Source organism: Archocentrus centrarchus, chromosome 18, assembly GCF_007364275.1.
Source record: "Archocentrus centrarchus isolate MPI-CPG fArcCen1 chromosome 18, fArcCen1, whole genome shotgun sequence".
Lineage (NCBI taxonomy): Eukaryota > Metazoa > Chordata > Actinopteri > Cichliformes > Cichlidae > Archocentrus > Archocentrus centrarchus.
This window is the reverse complement of record NC_044363.1, coordinates 20,796,503-20,808,604: the sequence shown is the minus strand read 5'-3', so window position 1 is coordinate 20,808,604 and position 12,102 is coordinate 20,796,503. Positions and strand designations below refer to the sequence as shown.

Below are 12,102 nucleotides of genomic sequence, written 5' to 3'. Positions count from 1 at the left end.
GAGAGGGCAGACAGTTCTGCTACTGTAGGCCACTTGCAACAGGAAACACTGTACAGCTGAGTACAGTGACCTACATCTCATCTCCCACCAAGGCACTTTCTGCATGAGTGAATCAGCTTACAGGAGGCCAGTGTTGTCTGCTTATGAATGAATTATCTAACATATTGGTGTGTGCATTAGAGAGCTGAGACTGTAAAACAAGGGCTTGTTTCAGCCTCATCTGTAAGTTAGGTGAAAAGCAGTGGAGGGGAATTAGCATGCAATAAGAGGAATTTTAATAAATGAGTTAGACATAGAAATCTAAGGAAAAACAAACAATAGGTAGTAAAGGAATTAGCATTTTAACAGTGCCCACATTCCAATGAATCAGGTCATTGATTGTTTCTGCAGTCAAATCCAGTCTCTGCTCTCCACTTTTGCTGGTGACAGCGGGCGCATTAGAGAACATCGTTAAATAAAACCCACTTTTCTTACTGGTGAGCTCAGCTCAAAGTCAGACTTCTGAGATAATGCAGTGACAGGGCGCAGTAATAAACGGTAAACTTTAAAATCCCTCTTCAATATCAGTACTGGACCAGCCGCAACCACAACAGGAAGCACGGTGGAGAATGCACAAGCAAAGCTTTAAATACACTCAAGGGGTCTGTTTGTTTGGTGGCAGGCCTCATTAGGTTGGATCACCACCCTAAAGCCCCTGACTGAGACGGGCAGCAGCTGTCCACTTTTGGGAGAAGCCAAAGAGGCAACTGGTGTCAGTGCAGCAATGCAATTGTGGCTTTTTGATTGAGATGACTCATTCTCTGCGGCTAGGCCCGTGCTGGTTTTTGCCAAAGGGATTTTTTTTTTTTTTTTTTTTTTTTTGGGCTACCTGTGAACAGCACAACATGCTGCAAACATATTGCTGTTATTAGAACATTCTCTCCAAAATTGGTATATCTTGTCAACATTAATGATTCTGTTACAGATGTGCAAATTGCCCTTGTCACTGGCACAAAGCTTATTTAGTCATGCCTGGTTTGCAAACACATTGTGCTATGCAAACATGAGCTAGTAGCTAACTTTGGTTGCAATTTGGTACGCAACAACTTGGCACAAACATAGCTTTGATGCTGACGTGTATTTGCCGTGTCATTGTTTTGATGAGCTGATGTGATGTCACAACATTTATTTCCGTCCGCAGTTGCACTAATTTTTCACCAAGATCTTGTGTTGATGAAGGAAAGAGTCAGACTGCTGTGTTAAGTCTTCTCCAGCACATCCCAAAAATTCTCAATAGAGTTAAGATCTGAAGTGTGTAGTGGCCAATCCACGTGTGAAAATTATGCATTCATTTTGCCTGAACCACTCTATCTCAGTCTAAGCCCAATAAATCCTGGTGTGGTCATCCTGGAATATAACTGTGCCACCAGGGAATTTAAAAAATCCATAAATGGAAAACCCTGGTCATTCATTATATTCAGATAGTTAGCTGGCCTCATTACTTGGACACTGCTGAACCTCGATCTGACCAGCTGAAGCTAAACCAGATCATAACACTGTCTCCACATGCTCACAGGATAGGCACTGAGCATGATGGGTGCATCACTTCATCCACCTCTCTTCTTACCCTGATGCCTCCACCTGTCTAGAACAGGGTAAATTTAGATTAATCAGACCACCACTTGTTTTGTTTTTGTTGTTTGACTATTTTCCATCGCTTTAGAGTCCAATCCTTATGCTCTCTTTTTTCCAATTAGCCTCACCAATATTTGGTTTTCTGAAGGCTACACAGCTGTTTAGTCCCAGCCCCTGGAGTTCTTTTCACTGTGTGTGGAGAAAGGCTCTTAGTTTCACCTTTAAGCCTAACTGTGAACCATCTACTGGATTTTTATTTCATGAAACATGTAAGTGATCTCTAATCATGAACACTGAACCGCATTTCTTCCTTGAAGATGACGGTTCAAAACTATTCTTCCAGGTTTTAATAATGTGTTGGATAGTTCTTAGCCCAGTTTTAGCAGCTTCAGTATGCTCCTTAGGTGTTTTCTGTGCTTGATGCAAGCCAGTAATTTGAGTCTTCTGAAATGGAGTTAACATATTTTCCATGACCACAGAATATGTCTTCCAACATGGTTGTTTAAGAAGTGAGAAGCCACTCACTGCAACAGTTAGGGTTAAATAACCTGTTGCCAGCTGAAGCATGTCAATAACTGCAGTAATTTTCAGTGGAAGCCTCTTACCTATTTGCTTGAGTGAGTTAATAGTTCATAAACTTTTACATTTCATCCATTTTTGTCACAAAGGTTTTGATTAGTACAGTATGGAAATGTGAATTTTTGAAATGATCGTTTTGGTAGAAATGTATTGGTGCACTATGTGGGCTGTTAGAGTCCTGCTTAAGCTTTTTTTTTTTTTCCTTTAATTTCTTGCCCACGAGGAATCCACCAGAACAGTCTGTTCTCGTCAAAAAATGGAAATGGCTTTGCATGTTGAGCTGTACTCTACAGAAGAACATTATGACTTGCTTCACATTAACACTGACATTCTGTCATTATAAACCCTCTGTGCAAACCCCAATTCTCTCCGTGGCTACAACACTAGTGTAAGAAAGGTAGTCTTTCGTCGAGTGTGCGTGTGTGTTAGTTTGATAGAGCAGGGGCCAGCCAGCAGCGGTGGAAGCGCTATAAAATGCAAACTGTCGTGCTTGAGCAAAAGCACTGGCATGATAGGCAAATCCTGAATCTCCTTTCCAAATAAATCTCTTTAATAATGCAGCCACCGAGCTCTAAGATAACCAATGTCACCTCTGATTTGGCCATATGAACAAAGTAATACTGAGAGAACTTTCTCCAAACTTGGCTAGGCTTTGGGTGTGAGAGATCAAATCACGATCGCTTTAATAAATCCAAGTCAGTAATTAACCTCCAGCAGTCAGTTTCTGCATCTATAAGTTGCATGAAGTCTGCGCTGAATGGGATTCCTGTATCAGAGTCGGCAATCACCAGGCAGGCACATTACTTCAAAACTGGATGTCTCCTTCCAGGCACAGGGAAGGGCTTTGTTTGTTGAAACGCCAACACGCTAAATACACAAAACTATTAAAACACGGGTAGACCACGTTCATGCTCTGCAACATTACAGCCTCTGCTCACAAACACCTCTTTCATTTTTACTGCATCTTCTGCTGACTTTCCAAAAAAAAAAATTTGTACCCAGTTTGCTTCCAGTTATGATTTATGACTCCTATTGTTTGGACCTGATGTGGATTTGGCCCGTGTTAGGAAAACATGCTGATATTGGATGTAGGTAGATTCATAATACACCAGGTTTTCCTCAAAGCTGAAAAGGCCAACAATGAGGAAAAGGTGTTGTTGCAAAAACAAAGCACTGCAGGAAGTTGTTCTACTTTAACTCATTTTGAAGACAAATGCATCACAAAAACCATTGTTCACTATGACCTTCAATTCAGATGGTGTACCCTTGGTTGGATGCAACACCAGTATTTTTTTATTACTTGTTCAGGTGCAGTTTCATCTCCTATTTTCTTAGATGCAAGATCTCAAAAGCCAAGTTTATTAGTAATTTTAAAATCGTAAGTTGCATACTTTAACAAAAATGGTGATGCTCAGTATGAAAACAGGCTGCTGGTACACAAATGCTTACAAGCTATTAAACACTTTACAATGTTGTGTGCAGTTTATCATATATGCACACTAAGTAACCACCCTCCCCTCGTTTGTCAAATCCATTTCTACCCTCTGTGGACCTCTGAGTTTGTCTTTGAACATCCCAATTCTCCAAGGAACTGACAAAAGACCCACAAAAGTTAAACCCAAGCCAATAAGTTCGACTACTAACTGCTCTCGGCAACTGCTTCAAAAACAGCAGCCTCATTTCTAACCTTAATTAAAAGGGCAAGAATCTCTTTTATTACTGCTGAGTGTTTAAAACAAGTAAAGGCAAAAACTGAGGTTTTTAGATGTGCAGCAAGAAATAGAAGCACTAAAAACAATATTTTAATGTGATAACATGCAACCTTGAAGAAACTTTTGGTGTGTGGTAATGATACATGCTAAACTACAGTTATTGTTTTACTACCACAAATACTGTACATCCTGAGACTTTTAGTTCATAGTAATTCTACATGCTTAAACTAAACTATTTGGCTATACTATTGCTTAATACTTCGCTAAACAGCTTACAGTAACAATAATATAAAAAAGCCATAGTTGGGTAACTAACCCAGTAGTAAAATGTATTTAAAGCTAGCTAGAAGTCAAAGGCTCAAACCTCAAGACTATTGAGGTTTTGCAAACACATGGCCACTAACCATGTGAGGTTAACTTGTCCACAATTTTTAATGTGTCACAATCATCGTGACAATGTAGGGTCAAGTGAATAAAGCCCCAGTCACACAGACCTAGAGACAGTCAGTGACCACCTGAAAACCACTGGCCATGAGGTGAAAAAAAAAAAAAAAGAGCATTCCCCAGCTGGTTGCCAAAAATCTCTTTGCGATTACTATCTCTGTGAACAATTTCACCTAATGCCAGCCAGCAACCTCCAGAAACCACTCTGCAACCAGTTGGGAAATACACATTTTCCCTAGCAACCTAACAACCGCAGTGTCACGTCCTGTATGGCACACAACTCTCAAGCAATGTGCACAGAACATCACACGAGAAACCTCTACAGCAGCATAACCCCTCAGTGTATTAAACTGAGTAACAATGCACTTTTTTTCAGCTTTTTAGTTTTGCCTGCAATAACCTGTCATTTCTTCTTTCAAAAGTTATACAGTTTTGTTTTGCATCTAAAACAGTTTAAATAAAGATTTATGAAAAATTCATTAAAAATAAAAAGATGAGAACATTTGAGGGCCTTTATGAAAGCACAAACAGAAAGTGAGACAGCTGTGGCTCAGGGAGAATAGCAGGTTGCCTAGTAATTACCAACCTAGCAGTTTGATCCCCAGCCCCTCCACATGCTAAAGTATCCTTGTGAAAGACACTGAAGTCAAAGATACTTCCAATGACAGGCAAGCAGTGTGCATGGTAGCTTTGTCACTGTTGGTGTGTGTGTGTGTGTGTGTGTGAATGACAAAGGCATTATCAATCACACTGTACAACTGGTAAGGTTAAAAGGTGCTGTACTACATAACATGTTTTCCCTGAGTTGAGCTGAGTGGGAAATGGCTAGCAGTATGGTCATGTTTACTGTCACTGCTATCTCTCCATTCATTACAGTTTTCTGTTCATGGGAAGAGGGGGCTGATATCCCTAGGTTTGTATTTACGCTGTCATGCTGTTGTGGAATAGGACCATTGTGCTTTTTCCTTATTAATCAATATACTGTAAAACCCCTGATTGATTTTCAGTAGCAGCTCAACACTTGTAAACGGTCATGAATGCTTAACAGCTGTCTGGGGCGAGGCTTATTACATCCTCCAGCAGCTTTAACAGACATGCATGGATACACTGGATAAAATAAAGATATAAAATGAGTCCATGGGCCTTCATTTACAAGGCTTTTTGTCTCTTGAATAGGAGTCCCTAACTGTTCTGTTAACATAGCACAGAGCTCATTTTGAATTTGTGCAAACACCCCTAAGTGCAAAAAGTCAGAATACAAACACCTAAAATTAACATTTGAAATTAAGCTTCATGTGATTAAAGTTGGAACTGCACAAATAATTGATGGCAATATTTGGATCACTGGCACCTTTTCACTTTAAAATCTGCCTGTCAGGGTATGTCAGGAGAAGCAAGTGATATATAACCAAAACATTTACAAATTAAAAAACTATAATGGGATTTGAGCTTAAAGCTTCAATTATCAGCCTGACAAAACATCAAATATTAGTCGTAAAATTGCGTGCATAAGTTTATTATTTGGTAAAATAAGATCAGACACGTAAGGCAGAAATCCTAACCCCTGTATCTTGAGTAAGTACAACCTTGTTTGGATCTCTTTGTATTGAAGTTTCATGGAGCATCACAGAGAATTACCTACCATATGGTACATGATACAACCACTGGCCAGGACAGAACAATGTGTATCATGGTTATATCAAGTGGTTCTTGGAGGTTGCTGTGTGAAATTGGTTGCAAAGACCAAAAAACTTCTTGTGATTGCTTTGGTTGTTTTGGCTGCTAGCAATTTGCCACAGTTGCCTGTAGTTTACATGGAAGATGCCAACTTGTCTGCAAATAAACTTCTAGCCAAGTGGTAATAAAACTTGAAAAAAAAAAAAAAGTGACACAACCCATAAACTGCAGTCAACAAGTTTCAAAAGGCCTAACTTTTACTTTGAATGTAAACGGTCTATATTTCTGGTTTGTGTCACACAGTTTCATTAGCAATCAGAGAATAACTGGTGAGTGTTTGCAGACATGTCCTCATCTTCTACTGGCAACCACAGTAATCTGCTTGCGACTAAAGCAATCGCAAGGTGGTTTTCTCCAACCAGTTGAGGAATATACACTTTTCCCAAGTGAACCATGGTCTCTAGGTCTGCATGACTAAAGCTTTAGCAGTCAGTTTCACTATGACTGCCAGCAACCTCCAGCAACCACTTGCCAACCGGTTAGGAGATTCACATTTTTCCCTCATGACCGGTGGCTGCCAGATGGTCGCAGACTGGTCTCTGACCTGTGCGACTGGGACCTTATTCACTTGATCCTATATAGTCACGTGTCCAAAATGCCGGATAACTCACCATCACATGGTTAGCAGTGACATGACTGCAAAACCTCAACAGAGATATTACTGGGTTTATTTTTTAGTCAGATCCATTATTGACGCGTTTGGATGTTCATGTTACCAGACTAGGTTTCAGGAATAGTTGGACATTTTTGGAAATGCCTGTATGTTTTTTCTTGCCATGAGTTAGGATGAAAGACTGTTTCTTTTCTGCCAGACCACTGACCATTAGCTCATAGTTTAGCATGAATGCTGGAAACAGGGATAAACAGGTAAACTGAGTCTTTCCAAAGCCATTTCCTATAAACAGATATCTGTATTTGATTTGAAGACCTTTGCACTACCAGAAGTTTTCTGGTTGCCACTTGTCTAAGTTCTGATGACTAACCGCAGGTAGGCTTAGGACACCTGTCCACGTGAACAAAAAATGTTGATTAATAATTTCAAATTATAATTGCTTTTAATTCTTTTTTATTTTTTCCTATTTACGTGCAGTGGTAAAAAATGACACCACATAGAACAGCGAGTCTTGAAGCAGACACTGATATCACCCACGATCAGGATATCCTGGTTACACCAAGTCCCTAGGTGATGGGGTCCCAGGCTGCAGGAACAGTAGCTGCTTTCTCTAATTGTATATGGTCACCTTAACCATCTACATGCTCCAGAAGTTTCCTAATAAACATACTTTTTTCTTTGATATAGTATAACATAGTTGTTTTTAGCCAAACCCTTGAGCTTGTGCACCTAACCAGATAGTAGTCTTTTCTGCTGAAACTAGAAATAAAGAGTTATCCCACTCATCTGTCAGCCCACAGACTGTTAGCTTATAGCTTAACATGACACTTGGAAATAGAAACAAACAAACTGAGTCTGATACCAAAGATGACATTAATCCATCCACCAGCACCTTCAAAGCTCCCCAATTAAGTGTATAAAAAAGTGGAGTGTAAAAGCACCCAACTATTTCATGGACGCAAACAGTAACTTATTGGACTTTCCAGCGATTACCTGGCAACAGGTCCCACTCAAGAGAGTGAAAAAGCATGCTACCCAAAATGTTTAAATATTCCTTTATTAAATGCTAGTTTGTGTTAACTGAGCTCCAAACACAGACAGCACACTTACAACATACAGTCAATGCTCAGTGCACAATCATAAACAAATATATGCAGGGCTGTCCCAATACTTTAGCATGGATATAATGATGAACGTATTTATATGAATGTATCTAGTTATAATTTACCAGTTATTACAGATGGCGTAAGTATTATATTGTACTATAGTATAGTCTGTGGTTGCAGTCAGTTACACAGTTGACATTAGTTTCCAAGTGCTTCCCCAATAAAAGCACTACACAAAGAAGAAAAGAAGCGATCCACCTCCTTAGTAATCCAACACTAACCACCACTAAAGAGCTAAACTGTAGTTTACTAATTTTCTCTCCATCATGAGGATTTTCAGATGTCCCAGACAACTTCAGATTCAGTCAGGTAGGTTACATAACCTGGAAATGTATATTTGCTCAAACATAATTATATAACTACTTAACAGATCCATGCGCACCTATACCCGTGCATATGTCAGTTAAAATATAGGTAAACATGCAAAATACTCTCAAGTACAACCTCTACACACACAGAGAGCAATGTCATTACATAGGCACAAGGTCGAGCCAGTGAGTGTATCCTTTTAAACCTGACTATAAAGGCCTTAAAAGGGTGCTGCCAGGTGCTGCTTATTAACTTCAGCATCCCTTTCAGTCCTTGCGTCAAGGTAACCCTGTCAAACAGAGAAGAAGGGTACGTGGCTTAATTTAATGATGTCAGTTCAGGCACGTGCAGCCTACAAAAAGCCTGGCTCCAAATATTGCCTGGATGCAAATAGATGGAAATCCTCCTCTAATAAGGTTATGTCAACAGTGCAGTTTAGCTGGGGAGGGCAGAAGGGGAGGGTTAGACACCTGTGGCCTTCTGGAAATGATCAACATCATATGCTGTGCATTATAACGCTATGAAGGGACCTGTCGTGGCATCACGGCAGACTTAATGACATGACAGGAATGCAGCCTGCATTCCTGTCATGTCATGCATTCCCTCAGCAATGTACGGGGGGGGGGGGGTTTAAAAAAATAAAATGAAATAAAACAGAGGGGGGGGGGGCTGTCGACATAAGATGCATCACCTTTCCATTAGGCTACTGCGCAGGGCATTCCTCGGCTTTCCCAAAGGGAACATGAAAGGGGAAGGGGGGGGGGGGGCAGTGTACATGCGTAAATAAATGAGAGACACTTGTATCCGACATGAGCTGCGCTTACCTGTGGTGGCTACGTTTTGAGCATCAGACGACTGGCTGGGTAGATCATTCGAGTAAGTGCACTCCAAGCCCAGTACCGCATAGATGACGAGTCCACGTAGCAATACATTCACTACCCTGTGGATGTAACTCATTGTGGAAATTAGGTGAAAATCTAGTAATCCGTGGGACTGACAGCGGAGATGGAGATTTAAAGCACAGGTGAAGGAGGGGGGGTACCCCGAAAAAAAAAAAAAGACTGGTATACACAGCCAAAAATATATAATAATAATAATAATACTGAAAAATTCAGTCTTTTTGAGCAGAAAATGTAGTGTCACGACAAAAAAGATACACCTGGAAAATGCACCAACTTAAAAATAATAATAGTAATAATCCTGCAGTAGACTTGTTTGCAAACCTACCGGCTAACAGCTAAAACAGGAGCCAGTCACTGTCTGCCGGCACAAAACCTAACAGGAGCGTGAAAAAAGCCCACAAAATAATAGTTCATTGTTTGTCAACGACGAGCCAACTACTCTGAAAGAAGCCCTTCTTTAAAAATAAAAATCACTTTAATAGCCTCTAATGGCTTTACTGGCCGTTTCTGATGGGTGACTGCTGCGAGGTAGGACAAACGAGAACCCCATATCTAAATTTATGCATTCAAAAAATATATATATATGAGCTACCAAACACGACCAGGCGGTGAATTAGAGGGAAGCACATGCAGCCTGTGTGGAGGAATTCCCTATCCAAAACAAAACCAGACTTTAAAAAAATGATAGCCGAGGATATCCGGGAGCTACAGTTAATACCAAGTGCTCTATTAAATCCTTAGATGTAGCAGCGAGCTGGAAGAAAATAGTCTCTGTACTTCCACGTATAGTACACAAACACCGGGGACAGCTTCAGCATATTGAACTTGCAGCGTCTCATAGGTCCGCCTCTTCACACGAAAGCAGCAAATCCCACTGCATCAAGAAAATAAACATATATTTTTATATAAATATATATTCGCCTCTTCTTCCTCCGTTTCCCGTCCCCTTAGTCCTTCTCCGACCGGTATCGGCCGCAAACGACATCCGCCTACTTTCCAAATTAAGTTTTTAAGTCAGCTTTTCATGGCTCGGCGCGATACTGTATCTCCCTCCCGTCACATCAGCTGCTCGCCGGCTGATGCGGACCAGTAAGGGAAGGGAAGCCGAGCGGGGCGGAAGTCGATATGTAAAATGGTTTGACATCAGGAGCCGGAGGAGGAGGAGCAGTGCCGGGAGTTGGGGGTGGGGGCGGGGGCGGTTACGGGGTTTTAATTTGGCCCCGAGTGCTGCCGCGTGCAGGACACCACCGAACAGATTTGTTTTTGTTTTTAGAGAAATTCAGTGGCGCTTGTCGGGCTCAAGCAGGCACCGCCTCCCGGCTGCTCCGCCCCGGAGTTTCACGCAGATGTACCTGCGCTTTAAACTCACCACCTCCGGCCACAGAGGAGCCCTCCGACGACACTTTGGGGTCTTTCCCGTCGCCGTCACGGGGAGGGGTGAGGGTGATACCCGCTTCATTGTCCTCCAGCCCCATCCAAGTTTGCCTCCCTGCTGACCGCTCTCATTGGTTGCCCTGTCCCAACATGGCAGAATCTGATTGGCTACCTTTTGTCTCTTTTGAAGATGCTTAGCGCGGGAAATAGAGTGACGTTAAGAGATTATGCGGGCTTTGTTACCATTAAACTCAGGCTTTACTGGGAGGACAGTGGCTGCTATTTTTTTTTTTTTTTTAGTTTTGGGCATTTTATCACTTGCAACTAGAAATACGGTTTTTAAAAAATATGAAAAATAGCCTAAAAACAGCACTCATATCCAGAAACATGTACAGTAAATACATAACAGGACCATTTCATTTATTTATTTTTTATTGGTTGGAAACGCTCCACTGGGGAAAAAAAATACTCAAGTCTAATTACTCACGTTTCAAAATAAAAGCTGGTTTAAGCTGGGCTTGTATTTGTTTTTTAATGTGCTTTTCCCATAGAGAGCATTTGAAAGCATCTCGATAATCCCATGCATGAGTTTAAGATTAAAAAGTAAAGGTTCATTTTCAGGATATACGCTCCATAGTGTTAAAATACAGCCCCAGATAGTTTAGACAATAATTATTCTATGGGTACAGATGTGCTGAGAAACTGCATTCAAGCACAGATGCTGTTAAAGTCAAAGCCTCACCTCACTGCCTCAGCTGTTTACAGCTGGATTGGTTAAAAATCATCATTTTCATGAGTATTTTCACCCTAAAAACCTGCCTGTTGAGATTGAGTGCAACACAAGTACTAATAAAACTTTATCTATTCCAAAAGATGGATCATTAAAAAAAAATTCTTATTTATTCCATCTTATTTTTTCTGATATACCATTTTCATATCTACTGAGAATAACATACTTCTGCATATCATACTCCTTCAGTTTGTGTCATGATTCCTGGTTTATTTTACTCATACTTTTTTTTTTTTTAAATTGGGTATATTTCAAGTTGTTTTGTAAAAAAAACTATTACATACATTTAATAAGCCTTCGGGCACAGGTAAATGAGCATTTTATTGTGTGGTATTTGTAATCTAACCAGTCCAGCACAGTGGAATATGAAGCAGGCTGCTTTAGTGGCCGTGGACTAAAAATCTAAACCCATAAATGTTGAGTCATTTTATATCAGCAGTAACAAGAGCGTGCAGCCAAATCATGCTGCTGTCCAAACACTTATTAAACCCACTGTACTTGATACAGCTCTCAATAAGAAATCTTTTAGCGATGTCCAGCCTCGGTGCTGACGGACATGAGGCACGCTGCCCTGCGATGCAGCACATCAGCCAGGAGGAACTGCTGTGTGAGCGAACTACACCAGCAGGTAATCCTTGTCAGGAGAAACAAGACTTGTGGGGGCCAAAGGAAGTGTAACGACTGATAAGAGAACCAGCCGTGGGAGTCCTAGTAAACAGGTGGTAGATGCAGCAGAAGCCAGGAGAGCGAGAGACGAAAGAGAAGAACAGCATAATTCGATACGAGCCCGTGGAGGGAGGGGGGGGCAGCGGGGAGGAAAGCAGCCAACAACCAAAGAGAGAGAGAGAGCAGATGCTACGTG

General features: G+C 41.0%; 1 protein-coding gene across 2 annotated transcripts in view; it reads right to left on the bottom strand.

Moving 5' to 3' along the window:
- Positions 1-12,102, bottom strand: part of stim2b (stromal interaction molecule 2b) — a 62,989-nt gene that overhangs the window by 48,505 nt on the left and 2,382 nt on the right. Inside the window, exon 1 of one of the 2 annotated variants that reach the window (XM_030753703.1) lies at positions 8,999-10,194. The exons of the other annotated variant lie outside the window; for it this stretch is intronic. Within the exon in view, the coding sequence (XP_030609563.1) occupies positions 8,999-9,131 (133 nt within the window). The 5' untranslated portion in view covers positions 9,132-10,194. Of the gene's footprint in view, positions 1-8,998; positions 10,195-12,102 lie in introns of those variants that run through there. 2 annotated transcript variants of the gene reach the window in all.